This window comes from Tachyglossus aculeatus, chromosome 2 (assembly GCF_015852505.1).
Source record: "Tachyglossus aculeatus isolate mTacAcu1 chromosome 2, mTacAcu1.pri, whole genome shotgun sequence".
Lineage (NCBI taxonomy): Eukaryota > Metazoa > Chordata > Mammalia > Monotremata > Tachyglossidae > Tachyglossus > Tachyglossus aculeatus.
Genome location: NC_052067.1, coordinates 138,612,390 through 138,627,513, shown reverse-complemented (window position 1 = coordinate 138,627,513; position 15,124 = coordinate 138,612,390). Strand labels below are relative to the sequence as shown.

The following is a 15,124-nucleotide window of genomic DNA, read 5'->3' as shown; positions in this document are numbered from 1 at the left end:
AAGTACGACTGAATGAATGAATGAAGAATGAGTGGCAAGGAGGGGTGGGACAAAATGCCTAATGGCTTAGCCCAACTCTCCCAGAACAGCAACCCTGCAGATTTGTGGGTGCTGCTTCCAGGGAGGCCACTTGAATTAACCGGTCATGGCCCCCCATCCTACCCCTGGCCTGGAATGCCCTCCCTCCTCAAATCCGCCAAACTAGCTCTCTTCCCTGCTTCAAAGCTCCACTGAGAGCTCACCTCCTCAATCAATCAATCGTATTTATTGAGCGCTTACTGTGTGCAGACTGAGCCTCCTTTTTCCTCTGCTCCTCCTCCCCCTGCTCTACCCCCTTCCCCGCCCCACAGCACTTGTGTAGATTTGTACATATTTATTACTCTATTTTATTAAGGATGTGTCTATAGCTATAATTCTATTCATTCTGGTGGCATTGACATCTATCTACTTGTATTGTTTTGTTGGCTGCCTCCCCCTTCTAGACTGTGAGCCCCTTGTTGGGTACGGATTGTCCCTGTTGCCGAATTGTACTTTCCAAGTGCTCTGCACGCAGTACGCGCTTAATAAATACGATTGAATGAGTCAATGAAAGTGAGGAGTGGAGGGAGGGATGAAGCTTGGAAAGTGGGTGCTGGAGGGGCGCCCCTTTCCTCCAGCAGGGCTTTGTCCCTGACGAGGAATAGAGACGCACAGCTGGAAGGGGGAGAACTGCTTTATTCTCCTGTCCCCAAGCCGGGGGTCTCTGAGAGGGAGTTGGGGCAGAAGAGGCAGCAGCCCTGCGGCCCCAAATTTAGGACAGAAGCAGCCGGAGTAGCCCCAGAGGCAGGAGCAGCTGGAGCAGGGAGAGGGCCGGGGCCAGGCCGGGGGCGAGGTTGCCAGCATAGAAGCGGGCCACGGCATCGTTGGGGTTCCCCTCCACGGGGTCGAACCACATCTGGATGCAGCGACCGCTCCCCCGGCTCTCGTTGCTGACCCGATAGGAGTTGCTCCAGATGCGCTCGCACAGGTCCGCCGGTGTGGGGAAGTAGAACGGGAAAGGGTGGCAGGCTTCCTGGACGGGGCAGCGGTTCTGGCCTGGCGGAGACAGACGGAGGTGGCGTCAGGGGCCGGCCGGCTTGGGCAAGAGGAGGTGGCCCCACTCTCCAACCCTGCCCCTTCCTGGCCGGGCCTCCCGCCGAACCCCGCGCCCCGTTTCAGCGTGTCCTCTGGGTCATTTTGCAGGGAGGGAGGGCTGTGTGTCCTTTGGTTTGAAAATAAATAAATTTGATGATGGCATTTGTTAAGCGCTTACTAGGTGCGAAGCACTGTTCTAAGCGCTGCGGGGGGATACGAGGTGATCAGGTTGTCCCATGTGGGGCTCACAGTCTTCATCCCCATTTTACAGATGAGGTGACTCAGAGAAGTGAAGTGACTTGCCCAAAGTCACCCAGCTGACAAGTGACAGAGCAGGGATTAGAACCTATGACCTCTGACTCCCAAGCCCGGGCTCTTTCCAGTGAGCCACGCTGCTTCTCAGTGAAGAAATCACTGCTGACAGTGAGCCTGGCATCGAGACAATCCCTGCCACCTTCTCTGGCCCCTTGCCACTCAGAGTGAGCACTGCCAAGATGCCAAAGGTGCTCACAACACACACACACACACACACACACACACAAAGAGAAGCAGCGTGGCTCAGTGGAAAGAGTCCAGGCTTGGGAGTCAGAGGTCACGGGTTCAAATCCCTGCTCTGCCACTTGTCAGCTGGGTGATTTTGGGCCAGTCACTTCACTTCTCTGGGCCTGTTACCTCATCTCTAAAATGGGGATTAAGACTGTGAGCCCCACGTGGGACAACCTGATTACCTTGTATCTACCCCAGTTCTTAGAACAGTGCTTGGCACACAGTAAGTGCTTAAGAAATACCATCATTATTATTATTATTACACACATACACACACCTGACAAGTGGCAGTGAACCCCTTTAATAATAATAATTCTGGTAGTGGTTAAGTGCTTACTGTGGGCCAGGCACTGGAGTGGGGTTGGACACAGTCCGTGTCCCACATGGGGCTCCACAGTCTTAATCCCCATTTTACAGATGAGGGAACTGAGGCAGAGAAGTGAAGTGACTTACCCAAGGTCACACAGCAGCAAAATGATGGAGCAGGGATTAGAACCCATGACCTTCTCACTCCCAGAGCTGTGCTCTAGCCACAACGCCATGCTGCTTCCCTCTCTGAAATGCCCTCCCTCCTCCTCAATCAATCAATCAATCGTATTTATTGAGCGCTTACTATGTGCAGAGCACTGTACTAAGCGCTTGGGAAGTACAAATTGGCAACACATAGAGACAGTCCCTACCCAACAGTGGGCTCACAGCCCCTCTCTGCCTTTGAGGCTCCTAAAATCCACCTCCTCCAGGAAGCCGGCCTAGATCCGCTCCCACCTGGAAGAACTAATAATTGTGGTATTTGTTAAATGATTACCATGTGCCAGCACTCACTGTACTAAGGCTGGGGTAGATACAAGATAATCAGGCCAATAACAGTCCCTGTCCCACATGGGACTACAAATCCATGTTCCAGAAGCTCGTGGATATCCAGGAAGGTGGGTCCCCGCACTCTTGGTCTTTAGTGGGAAGCAGAGTGGCCTAGTGGGTAGAACACGGGCCTGGAGTCAGCAGGAGCCGGCTTGTAATCCTGGCTCTGCCACTTGTCTACTGTCAGCTGTGTGACTTCGGGCAAGTCACTTCACTTCTCTGGGCCTCAGTTCCCTCATCTGTAAAATGGGGATGAAGACTGTGAGCCCCATGTGGGACAACCTCATCACCTTGTAACCTCCCCAGCGCTTAGCACAGTGCTTTGCACATAGTAAGTGCTTAATAAATGCTATCATTATTATTATTATTATGGGGCTCACAGTCTGAAGGGGAGGAAGAAAAGCTCTCCATCCCCTCGCCCTCTCCTCCCTCACCTCCCTTCTGTCCTTCTCCAGCCCAGGCCGCACCCTCTGCTCCTCTGGTGCCACTAACCTTCTCACTGTGCCTCGTTCTCACCTGTCCCGCCGTCAACCCCCGGCCCACGTCCTCCCCCGTGGCCTGGAATGCCCTCCCTCCTCACATCCATCAAACTAGCTCTCTTCTCCCCTTCAAAGCCCTACTGAGAGCTCACCTCCTCCAGGAGGCCTTCCCAGACTGAGCCCCACCTTTTCCTCTGCTCCTCCTCCCCTCCCCATCGCCCCTACTCCCTCCCTCTGCTCTACTCCCTTCCCCGCCCCACAGCTCATGTATATTTGTACATATTTATTATTATCTTTATTTTATTAATGATGTGTATATATATCTATAATTCTACTACTACTACTACTAATAATAATGATGGCATTTATTAAGCGCTTACTATGTGCAAAGCACTGTTCTAAGCACTGGGGAGGTTACAAGGTGATCAGGTTGTTCCACGGGGGGCTCACAGTCTTCATCCCCATTTTACAGATGAAGGAACTGAGGCACAGAGAAGTTAAGTGACTTGCCCAAAGTCACACAGCTGACAATTGGCAGAGCCGAGATTTGAACCCATGACTTCTGACTCCAAAGCCCGGACTCTTTCCACTGAGCCATGCTGATTCATCTATTCTGATGCTATTGATGCCTGTCTACTTGTTTTGTTTTGTTTTCTGTCTCCCCCTTCTAGACTGCGAGCCCATTGTTGTGTAGGAATTGTCTCTATCTATTGTACTTTCCAAGAACTTAGTACAGTGCTCTGCACACAGTAAGCGCTCAATAAATACGATTGAATGAATGGAAAGATATTGAATCCCAGTTTTACAGATGAGGAAACAGGCCCAGAAAAATTACTGTTAATATTTTTATCATTTATAACAGTTATTATTAATAATGATAGTGATATTTGTGAAGCACTGTTCCTTATGGTACTTGTAAAGCACTTATTATTCATTCAATCATATTTATTGAGCACTTACTGTGTGCAGAGCACTATACTAAGCGCTTGGGAAGTACAAGTTGACAACATACAGAGACGGTCCCTACCCAACAGCGGGCTCACATTACGTTGCCAGGCACTGTATTAAGCACTGGGATAAATACAAGATAATTAGGTTGGACACAGTCCCTGTTCACAAAGTGCTCACAGTCTTAATCCCCATTTTATAGATGAGGTAACTGAGGCACAGAGAAGTTAAGTGACTTGCCCAAGGTCCCACAGCGAAGTGGTGGAGTTGGGATTCGAATTTAGGTTCTCTGACTCCCAGTTCTTCTGATTCCCGGACCCATGCTCTTTCCGCTAAGCCCCGCTGCTCACTCTGTGCCAAGCACTGTTCTAAGCACTGGGGTAGTTGCAAGATAATCAGACTACGGAAGCAGTGTGGCACAGTGGAAAGAGCACGAGCCTGGGAGTCGGAGGACCCGGGTTCTAATCCAGCAGCGTGGCTCGGTGGAAAGAGCCCGGGCTTTGGAGTCAGAGGTCATGGGTTCAAATCCCTGCTCTGCCACTTGTCAGCTGGGTGACTTTGGGCAAGTCACTTCACTTCTCTGGGCCTCAGTTCCCTCATCTGTAAAATGGGGATTAAGACTGTGAGCCCCCCGTGGGACAACCTGATCAGCTTGTAACCTCCCCAGCGTTTAGAACAGTGCTTTGCACATAGTAAGCGCTTAATAAATGCCATCATTATGATTATTAGTTACCTGCTGTGTGACCTTGGGAAAGTCACTTAACTTCCCAGTGCCTCAGTTTCCCCAACTGTAAAATGAAGATTCAGTGCCCGTTTTCCCTCCTATTAGACTGTGAGCCCCATGTAGACAGAGTGTGTTGCACATAGTAAGCGTTTAACAAATGCCATTATTATTATTATACTGTGTTCATCCAGATTAAGCATGTCTACCCTAATAATAATAATAATGGCATTTATTAAGAGCTTACTATGTGCAAAGCACTGTTCTAAGCGCTGGGGAGGTTACAAAGTGATCAGGTTGTCCCACGGGGGGCTCACAGTCTTCATCCCCATTTTACAGATGAGGGAACTGAGGCACAGAGAAGTGAAGTGACTTGCCCAAAGTCACACAGCTGACAAGCGGCGGAGCCGGGATTTGAACCCATGGCCTCTGACTTCAAAGCCCATGCTCTTTCCACTGAGCCACGCTGCTGTGCTTGACACAGAGTAAGCACTTAACAAATTCCATAATTAATATTATTTATTATTAGGTCAGGCACAGATCCTGCCCTGTGTGGGCAGGGATTGTCTCTCCTTATTGCTGAATTGTACTTTCCAAGCGCTTAGTACAGTGCTCTGCACACAGTAAATGCTCAATAAATATGACAATGAATGAATGGGGCTTGTAGCCTAAAGGGTGTGGCCTAGTGGATAGAGCAGCTTGAGCCTGAGAGTCAGAAGGAGCTGGGTTCTAATCCTGACTCCGCCACATGTCTGCTATGTGACCTTACGCAAGTGATTTCACTTCTCCGGGGCTCCATTACCTCATCTGTAAAATGGAGATTAAGACTGCGAGCCCCATGTTGGACAGGGATTGTGTCCAACCTAATTAACTTGTATCAACCTCAGCACTTAGAACACTGCTGGGCACATAGTAAGTGCTTAACAACTACCATTATTCTTATTCTTCTTCTTCTTCTTCTTATTATTATTATTATTATCATTAAGGGGGAAGGGATGATGAACAGGTATTTCATTCCCATTCATTCAATCATATTTATTAAATGCTTACTGTGTGCAGCACTGTACTAAGCACTTAGCACCGTACTAGACGCTTCCCATTTTCTAGATGAAGAAACTAAGTGAAGTGAATAATAATAATAATAACAATGATGGTATTTGTTAAGCGCTTACTATGTGCAAAGCACTGTTCTAGGTGCTGGGGAGGTTACAAGGTGATCAGGCTGTGAGCCCCCTTCCAGACTGTGAGCCCACTGTTGGGTAGGGACCGTCTCTATACGTTGCCAACTTGTACTTCCCAAGCGCTTAGTACAGTGCTCTGCACACAGTAAGTGCTCAATAAATATGATTGATTGATTGATCAGGTTGTCCTCAGGGTGGGGGTGGGGGGGGGCTAACAGGTTTAATCCCCATTTTACAGATGAGGTAACCAAGGCCCAGAGAAGCGAAGTGACTTGCCCAAAGTCACACAGCCAACAAGTGGCGGAGCCGGGATTTGAACCCATGGGCTCTGACTCCAAAGCCCGGGCTCTTTCCACTGAGCCATGCTGCTTCTCATGTGTATCAATCAATCAATCGTATTTATTGAGCACTTACTGTGTACAGAGCACTGTACTAAGCGCTTGGGAAGTACAAGTTGGCAACAAGTCACTTCAAGTGTGAAGTGACTTGACCAAGGTTACACAGCTGACAGATGGGGGAGTCAGGATTAGAACCCAGGCCCCCAACTTCCAGGCCCAGGTTTTTTTCTACTAGGCCACACTGCTTCTCATTCTGGCTTCTCCAAACCCCTCCCTCCCTGCACCCGCCGCGACCCTCTGAAACACAAGGTGCAGGGTTTGGATTCGGTTGGCAGTAGTGTGGTCTCTACCTGGGGGTCGGAGGGTGTCCCTTCTGAGTCCACAGGAACGAAGCCTGCTTGTATCAATAAATACGATTGATTAATTATGATGATGAGAAGCATCATGGCCTAGTGGATAGAGCAGGGGCTGGGAGTCAAAAGGCCATGGGTTCTAATCCCAGCCCTGCCGCTCGTCTCCCGTGTGACCTTGGGCAAGTCACTTTTCTGTGCCTCAGTTACCTCCTCTGTACAACGGGGATTGAGACCGCGAGCCCCAGATGGACAGAGACTGTGTCCAACCTGATTTGCTCACCTCCACCCAAGTACTTAATAATAATAATAATGATGGCATTTATTAAGTGCTTACTATGTGCAAAGCACTGTTCTAAGCGCTGGGGAGGATACAAGATTAACAGGTTGTCCCACGTGGGGCTCGCTGTCTTCACCCCCATTTTCCAGATGAGGTCACTGAGGCGCAGAGAAGTCAAGTGACTTGCCCAAGGTCACACAGCGGACAAGTGGCAGAGCAGGGATTAGAACCCATGGCCTCTGACTCCCAAGCCCAGGCTCTTTCCACTGAGCCATGCTGCTTCTGCCTGCCTGTTAAGTAACAACTTAACAAATGCCATAATAATAATGATCGTAATTATTATTATTATCCTCCCCTTTTCCCCTGATGCTGGCAGATCGGGGCTAGAGGTATTCCCCTGGTCTCCCCGCTGCCGCTGCTGTTTCAATTCTCTTTGACAGTTGGGGGTTTTAACTTGCTCTTAATGTTGTTTGTAATTAATTCCTATTCTTCCACGTGTCGGTGCCCCCATGTAGATCTGGTGGGATGGGACCCTGTCTTAATTGATCGTCTTGTAATCGCCCTGCAGTTTAGTTCGGGGTTTGGCTCATAGTAAGCACTCGGTAAGTACCCTAAATAAGTAATGACAATATATCTGCCCATCTCTATGTTCTGTTCTATTTTCCCCAAGAGAAAGAATGTGTGTGTTTGTATGGGAAACAAAACACACCCTCATGGGAAGCAGCGTGGCCTAGTGGTTAGAGCCCGGGCCTGAGAGTCAGAAGGAGCTGGGTTCTAAGCCCAGCTCCGCCGCTTGTCTATTATGTGACCTTGGGCAAGTCACTTCACTTCTCCGGGACTCGGTTACCTCATCTGTAAAATGGGGTTTAAGACTGTGAGCCCCATGTGGGACAGGGGCTGTGTCCAATCTAATTAACTTGGAGAGCCCCCTCCTACCTCACCTCCCTTCTCTCCTTCTCCAGCCCAGCCCGCACCCTCCGCTCCTCTGCCGCTAATCTCCTCACCGTTAGGCCTTGTTCTCGCCTGTCCCGCCATCGACCCCCGGCCTACGTCCTCCCCCTGGCCTGGAATGCCCTCCCTCTGCCCATCTGCCAAGCTAGCTCTCTTCCTCCCTTCAAAGCCCTACTGAGAGCTCACCTCCTCCAGGAGGCCTTCCCAGACTGAGCCCCCTCCTTCCTCTCCCCCTCCTCCCCCACCCCATTCCCCCTGCCTTACCTCCTTCCCCTCCCCACAGCACCTGTACATATATATGTTTGTACATATTTATTACTCTATTTATTTATTTATTTTATTTGTACATATTTATTCTATTTATTTTATTTTGTTACTATGTTTTGTTTTGTTGTCTGTCTCCCCCTTCTAGACTGTGAGCCCGCTGTTGGGTAGGGACCGTCTCTATATGTTGCCAACTTGTCCTTCCCAAGCCCTTAGTGCAGTGCTCTGCACACAGTAAGCGCTCAATAAATACGATTGAATGAATGAATGAATGAATGAATGAAACCTACCCCAGTGCTTTGACCAGTGCTCAGCACGTAGTAAAAGCTTAACAAGTACCATTATTACTATCGTTCTGTCTCATGTTTCTATTAGACTGCCAGCTCCATGATGGCAGGGGGTGCTGAGTAAAGCAGGGGGTGTGTTTGTGTGTGTGTGTGTGTGTGTGTGCAGGTTTGTCTCTGCCCCACTGGCCTCTTGGCTCACTTACCAGTGCTCCAGTCCCAGCCCTTGTGCCAGTTGCTTTTGCAGGTGTAAGAAGTTTGGCAATCCTTCCACCACAACTCACAGTCCTCCTTGCACAGCGGCACGTTCAGGATTCTCTCCTTTCGCCAGCTCACGTCCGCCTACCCAGTGGGCCCCGGGTGTGGTGTGGGGGGGGGGACGACACACAGACAGACAAGACAGTCACGGCCCGGTCTGGCAGATGGGATCCCCTCCCACCCGTAGTCCCCCTGCCCCAGCCCCTTCGCCTCCATCACAGCAGTGGGAAGGGCCTCCGGGGTGCGGATAGGGTGATCCCGGCCTCTGCAGGCCCGCTCATCCCAGGAGTGCCCGCGGGGGCCTGTGGGCAGGGCAGCTGGGTGCCCTTTGGGGCCAGCTCTCCAACCCCCCATCCCCAGCGGAGCCCCCGGCCGATTCGGGGGGCCGGTGGCGCCTCCCCCACCTTCTGAATCCAGGGCCCCAGGTTGGGGGAGCACTCGTATAGACACGTGTCCTGGACGAAGTGGCGTTTGCAAGCCGGGGTCATGTTGGCGCAGTGTTGCCAGTTGAAGTTGTACAGGTAGGACACGTCCTGGTGGGCCGCGTGGCTGGTGTTCTGCGTGCAGCAGGCGTTATCCCTCCAGGGGCTGCACTGAGGGCCGGAAGGATGGGGAGGGGGCACGGTCAGAGCCGGAGGCAGCTGAGGCTGGTCGGGGGCGCCGCGGCGGGTGGACGGGGGGGTTCTCTGTGCCACAAGACCGGTTCAGTCGGGGGCCGGTTCAGTCTCCCCAGAACCCGCGAGTCCAAGGTGACCCACTGCTGACCTGAGTGGCCTCAGGCCCTGACCTATGACCTCACACCCAGGGAAGAAACAGGCCCTTACCCCTGCCACCGTGAAAGGCAACCCCAATGATATGAGCCAGGGATCCTAACTGGGAACTGTCAGCCAGAAGCCGGGAGAAGGGGAGTGGAGGAGGAGGAGAAAGAGGAGTTGTTGAGGAAGAGGAAGAGGAGGCAGGACCACCAAGTCTGGGTCTCTGGGAGCTACATGTTGCCATCAAGAACCTCCCCAAGAGGCTCCATTCATTCATTCAATCATATTTATTGAGTGCTTACTGTGTGCAGAGCACTGTACTAAGCACTTGGGAAGTCCACTGTCCCAGGGCTATAATAATAATAATAATAATTATTATTATGGTATTTGTTAAGCGCTTACTGTGTGCCAGGCACTGTTCTAAGCTCTGGGGTAGATACAAGATAATTGGGTTGGACACAGTCCCTGTCCCCCACGGGGCTCACAGTCTTAATCCCCATTTGCAGTGCTTAGAACAGTGCTTCACACATAGTAAGCACTTAATAAATGCCGTTATTAGTATTCTTATTATTATTTTCCAGATGAGGGAACTGAGGCCCAGAGAAGTGAAGTGACTTGCCCAAGGTCATGCAGCAGACAGGTGGCGAAGGTGGGATTAGAACCCATGACCTTCTGACTCCCAGGACACTAGAACATGCTGTCCACTAGACCACTAGACTCTGTCCACTAGACCATGCTGCCAGGCCAACAGGCGGACCAGCCAAACATACCCACACCCTCCCTGCCCAGCCCTGATCTCCCCTGCCTGGACATCCTGGGGGGAGGTTTGGCTCTCCCCCTAGAAGCCCCCAGGCAGGCAGGACCACCTCTCCCTCCCTGCTGCTTCCTCCAGATCCCCGGGGACAGAGAACCGTCCCCTCTGTGGTCAGCAAGTTCTCCTACCATCTGACCACAATCCCTCCCGCTGCCCAATCTGCCCATGATGCCCCCGAGGTCCCTGACCCCGTTACCTGCTGGTGCAGGTCATCCTCGGGCCCGGGGATGGTCTTGTGGTGTTTGGCATCCATACAGACGTTGAGCTGGTCCTTCCCCGCGTGGATGGCCATCGCCGCCCACAGCAGCAGCGGTAGCACGAGTGAACCCTGGGCCATGGCCTATGGGGGTGGTGCCATAGTGAGCGGTGCCCCCTGACCCCACCAGACGGTGCCCGGGCTCCACCAGGGTGGGAGGACTGTCCCCTCTAGGCTGTAAACTCCCTGAGGGCAGGGGTCAGGTCCACTCACTCCAGGTCCTTTAGTCCAGCGCTGCGCAGGCCGGAAGCACTCGACTAATATCACTGCTTAATTGACTGGCTCAAAGTCTGTAAGGTAAGAGGGCACAGAGAGGAGCGGAGAGGGCCAGGATCCCTCAGTCCTCTGCCAGAGACAAGTTTGGAAGGGAGCCCCTGCAACTGGCTTGTCCAATCAGATAATCGGGGGCACGCTGTTGACCAGATAAAAGTCTCATGGAGGTGTGTGTCTCTCTCTCCCCTTCTTTCCCCTTTTTTAAGGTGCTTCTTGGCTCAGTGGAAAGAGGACGGGCTTGGGAGTCAGAGGTCGTGGGTTCTAATCCCGGCTCCCCCACATGTCTGCTGTGTGACCTTGGGCAAGCCACTTCACTTCTCTGAGCCCCAGTTACCTCATCTGTAAAATGGGGATCATCATCAATCGTATTTATTGAGTGCTTACTGTGTGCAGAGCACTGTACTAAGCACTTGGGAAGTACAAATTGGCAACATACAGAGACAGTCCCTACCCAACAGTGGGCTCACAGTCTAAAAGATTGTGAGCCCCACGTGGGACAACCTGATCATCTTGCATCCTCCCCAGAGCTTAGAACAGTGCTTTGCACATAGTAAGCGCTTAACAAATGCCATTATTTATTCATTCATTCACTTACTGTGTTCCAGGCACACATACAAGATAATCAGGTGGGACAGTCTCTGTCTCTCCCTCTCTCCCTCTCACTCTCCCCTTTCTTATTGTGTTTCTTAAGCACTTACTATGTACCAGGCACACATGCAAGATAATTGGGTGGGGCACAGTCTCTGTTTCTTTGTCTCTCTCTCTCTCCACCTCAGCGCTTACTATGTGTCAGGCACACAGACAAGACACAGTCTCTGTCTCTTTGTCTCTCTCTCACTCCCCCCTCTCCCCTTTTTCATGGTGCTTCTTAAACGCTTACTACACGCCAGGCACGCATTCGAGCTAATCGGGTGGGATACCGTCACCTGCCCCACGGTCTCCCGGTCTTAATACAGATGAGGCAACTGAGGACCGGAGAAGCGAAGCGACTTGCCCCAAATCACCCAAGCGGAGAAGTGTCAGAGCTGAGATTAGAGCCCAGGTCCTTCCTTCCGACTCCCAGCCCTGTACTCTTTCCACTAAGCCACGCTGCTTCTCTGGAGGCCCCCACTGTCCCCCAACCAGGGCATCCCTGATTCAGCTGACTTTCAAAACCTCTAACCTCGACCCCTGCGCTTGCCCCCCCAGCTCTTTCTCTCACCCCTCGTCTCCCCCCACCACCTTGGCATTGGAGGCGATCAGTCCTGTTTCCCAGCCTCTGAGGGCCCCAGCCTTTACCTGGTCAAAGAGCCTGGGCTCTCGGGCTCCTGGGTCCTAGCTTGGAGGAGACTCCCTGCCCAGTTGGACTTGTCAGCCGCTTGCCCTGGGGTGAGGACAGGGGAAGGAGGAGAAGAACACTGTGCGGCTCCTAGGCCCCAGGCCTACTTATAGTTGCCCTGCCCCGCCCCACCTAGTCCCCCAGGGGCCACAGGTTGCCCAGGACTGGTTGGTTCCAGTCTGCCCGCACCCCACAGGGGCGCCCAGCCCCAGCACAGTCTCTCCCTCGCCTCCCCTCCCTCCCTTCAGGGGGCTTCTGCCCCTTTTGGAGCCCCCGAAGTCAGATAGGATCAAGCCCCCTCCCTGACCTCCCCCCCAGGGTCAGCTCCAACCAGCAGGATGGGTGGTCCTTTCAGGTGTTAATGGATCAGGGCCCGGGGGAAGCAGGGCCGGGTTCTTTGGAAACAAAAGGAGGAAGCTTCCATCTGGTTCTCTCTGACCCCTAAGACCCTTTCCAAGGTGGAATTCCGGCCCTGCACCCCCAGGATTCGGAGCTGGAGTCAGAGGACGGGCCCTGGACTCCCCCTCATTCATTCAATCGGATTTATTGAGCGCTGACTGTGTGCAGAGCACTGGACTAAGCGCTTGGGAAGTACAAGTCGGCAACAACCAGAGACGGTCCCTACCCAACAACGGGCTTACAGTCTAGAAGGGGGAGCCAGACAACAAAACAAAACACGTAGACCGCATCCCCCCTCCAGAGCTGGCAGCCCCTACCCGGCTCCCTGCCCCAGGAGGGAGAAAGCCAGCTCCAGACACGGGTTTGGGGTCCGGAACCAGGCCTGAATAAGAATAATTACTGTGGTATTTGTTAAGGGCTTACTATGTGCCAGGCACCGTGCTGGGCACTGGGGTGGATACCAGCAGTCGAGTGCCGACTCCAACCCACCACTGTCCCTACACCTGGGCCCTCCATCCCTCCCCCTCCGCTACCACCCCAGAGATCAGTGGGCCCCATTCGGACCGGAGAGGCCCCGCAGAGGGGGAGATGCCAAGGCCCAATCGTCTGACCTGGGAGGGGCAGTTATAGGGGCATTTATAGTGTGGAAGCCAAGCCTTCAGAAAAATACAGCCGGGTGGGGGCTGGGGCCATTCTCCATGGCTCATCTGACTCCTCAGGAGCCCGTCGAGAACTGACAGATCCAGGTTATTGTACCACCCCGCTCCAACCTGGTATCTAATATGGGCCCCTTCGGGCACACCCAGTCCCTCTCTACTTTCCCTCCTCCCCAGCGGGCAGGCCGTAGCTTGGGGTCAGGCACGGGAACCCCAAAAGTGTTGAAAGTGGTGCCAAGAGGGCCCGCGCATTCCCCTACCTCCCCCAATTTTGTTCTGGAGCCCCCTGACCACTTCCTGCCCAGCCCAAGGCCTCAGGATCAACACCCCCCCAAACATACACACTCCCCCAGAACCTCACAAGGCACCTCTCTGAATCTTGGGAGCGGGGAGGATCAGACCTACCCGCCAGAGCGGAGAGAGATGCCAGCTGCGGACTCTGCCAGGCCGGTCCTGGCCCTCTCCAACCTCCCCCCTGGTCCCCGCTGGCCCCTCCCTCCCTCCGTCCCCTGGACACCGGAGCCGGTGGGATTTAGTGGTCAAGGAGACATGCCTGGTCTGGAGTCCCGGGTCCGAGCCGGATCCTGGCCGGGCGGCTGGAGGCCGGGGCCGTGCCAGGCGCTGCACTGGGCAAGGCTGCTCTGCTGAGAAAAGACCCATCTCAAAGGTCGGTGAAGACTCTTCAACAGCCCCGTTAATTATTGGCACGCTGGAATCTCTTTCCGGGAGCGAGTGAGAGGAAGAAAGTTAGATAAAGTCTGGGGAGAGCAAAATCTCAAGGTCAGATCTCAGTAACCCTCCCAGCCACCTTCTGTTGGCAACCCAAAGGGAAGAATGGGAGGGGCAGGGGCAATTATCAATAATAATAATAATGGTATTTGTTAAGCGCTTACTATGTGCCAGGCACCCTACCGAGCACTGGGGTGGATACAAGCAAATCAGGTTGGACACAGTCCCTGTCCCACGTGGAGCTCCCAGTCTCAATCCCCATTTTACAGATGAGGTAACTGAGGCCCGGAGAAATGAAGCGACTCGCCCAAAATCACACAGCACACAAATGGTGGAGCTGGGATTAGAACCCGTGACCTTCTGACTCCCGGGCCCGTGCTCGCCATTTTTGAGTAATTCTGCCCACACCTGAAGGTGCCCCCTTGGCTCCCCTCCCCCAAACCCCATCGTGGCCTTGTGAGAAACAATGCGGCCTAGTGGAAAGAGCACAGGGCTGGGAGTTAGAGGACCTGGGTTCTAATCCCGACCCTTCTGGGAGGGTCTGTAATTATTATAGGGGATGGCCCCTGACCCCGCCCGGCTGTATTTTTCTGAAGGCTTGGCTTCCACACTATACCTACCCCTCCATACAGTCTGCTGTATGACCTTGGGCAAGTCACTTCACTTGTCAATGCCTCAGTTCCCTCATCTGCCAAATGGGGATTCAATACCTGTTCTCCCTTCTACTTCGACTGTGAGCCCCATGTGGGGCCTCAGTACCTTCTATCTACTCCAGCGCTTACCACGTACCACATTTATTATTCCCCTCCTTCAAAACACGCCTGATAACTCACCTCCTCCCGAAAGCCTTCCTGGATGAATCTGACAGTCTCTGGTCACTCCAGTTCCTCCAGCTGCCCTTGCATTGATGTCCACACTTGTATAGCGTGGCTCAGTGGAAAGAGCACGGGCTTTGGAGTCAGAGGTCATGGGTTCAAATCCCCACTCTGCCAACTGTCAGCTGTGTGACTTTGGGCAAGTCACTTCACTTCTCTGGGCCTCAGTTACCTCATCTGGAAAATGGGGATTAAGACTGTGAGCCCCCCGTGGGACAACCTGATCACCTTGTAACCTCCCCAGTGCTTAGAACGGTGCTTTGCACCTAGTAAGTGCTTAATAAATGCCACCATTATTATTGTTACTAGGGATATGTTTGTCCTCCTTGGGCGGATCAGATTTGGTCCCAACCTCCTTGTCTGGCACTTTTGTCTCTTTTTGTATATCTCTCCGCTAATCAATCAATCCATCAATGGTATTTATCAAGCACTCACTCTGTACAGAGCACTCTACTAAGCTCTTGGGAGAGTACATTAC

General features: G+C 52.7%; 1 protein-coding gene across 3 annotated transcripts; it reads right to left on the bottom strand.

Moving 5' to 3' along the window:
- Nucleotides 1-694: 694 nt before the first annotated feature.
- On the bottom strand, nucleotides 695-13,678 carry LOC119948729 (folate receptor alpha-like). 3 transcript variants are annotated; one of them, XM_038770209.1, is made up of 7 exons: nucleotides 13,448-13,550; nucleotides 11,948-12,032; nucleotides 10,610-10,686; nucleotides 10,337-10,480; nucleotides 8,976-9,164; nucleotides 8,520-8,655; nucleotides 695-1,074 (listed from the first exon to the last, which is right to left on the bottom strand). In XM_038770209.1, the coding sequence occupies exons 4-7, from the start codon at nucleotides 10,475-10,477 to the stop codon at nucleotides 791-793; spliced, it is 750 nt and encodes a 249-aa protein (XP_038626137.1). In that variant the 5' UTR covers nucleotides 10,478-10,480; nucleotides 10,610-10,686; nucleotides 11,948-12,032; nucleotides 13,448-13,550; the 3' UTR covers nucleotides 695-790. The 3 variants fall into 3 exon arrangements, with proteins under 3 accessions (XP_038626137.1, XP_038626147.1, XP_038626155.1); XM_038770219.1 differs by lacking the exon at nucleotides 10,610-10,686; XM_038770227.1 differs by lacking the exons at nucleotides 10,610-10,686; nucleotides 11,948-12,032; nucleotides 13,448-13,550 and adding an exon at nucleotides 13,596-13,678.
- Nucleotides 13,679-15,124: the final 1,446 nt, after the last annotated feature.

Coding starts and splice junctions, on each gene's coding strand:
- LOC119948729 (XM_038770227.1), bottom strand. CDS start 10,477: ATGGCCCAGGGTTCACTCGTGCTACCGCTGCTGCTGTGGGCGGCGATG. Junction 8,656..8,975: donor TGGGGCCCTGGATTCAGAAG/GTGGGGGAGGCG, acceptor CCCACTGGGTAG/GCGGACGTGAGCTGGCGAAA. Junction 1,075..8,519: donor GGGCTGGGACTGGAGCACTG/GTAAGTGAGCCA, acceptor TGTCTCCGCCAG/GCCAGAACCGCTGCCCCGTC.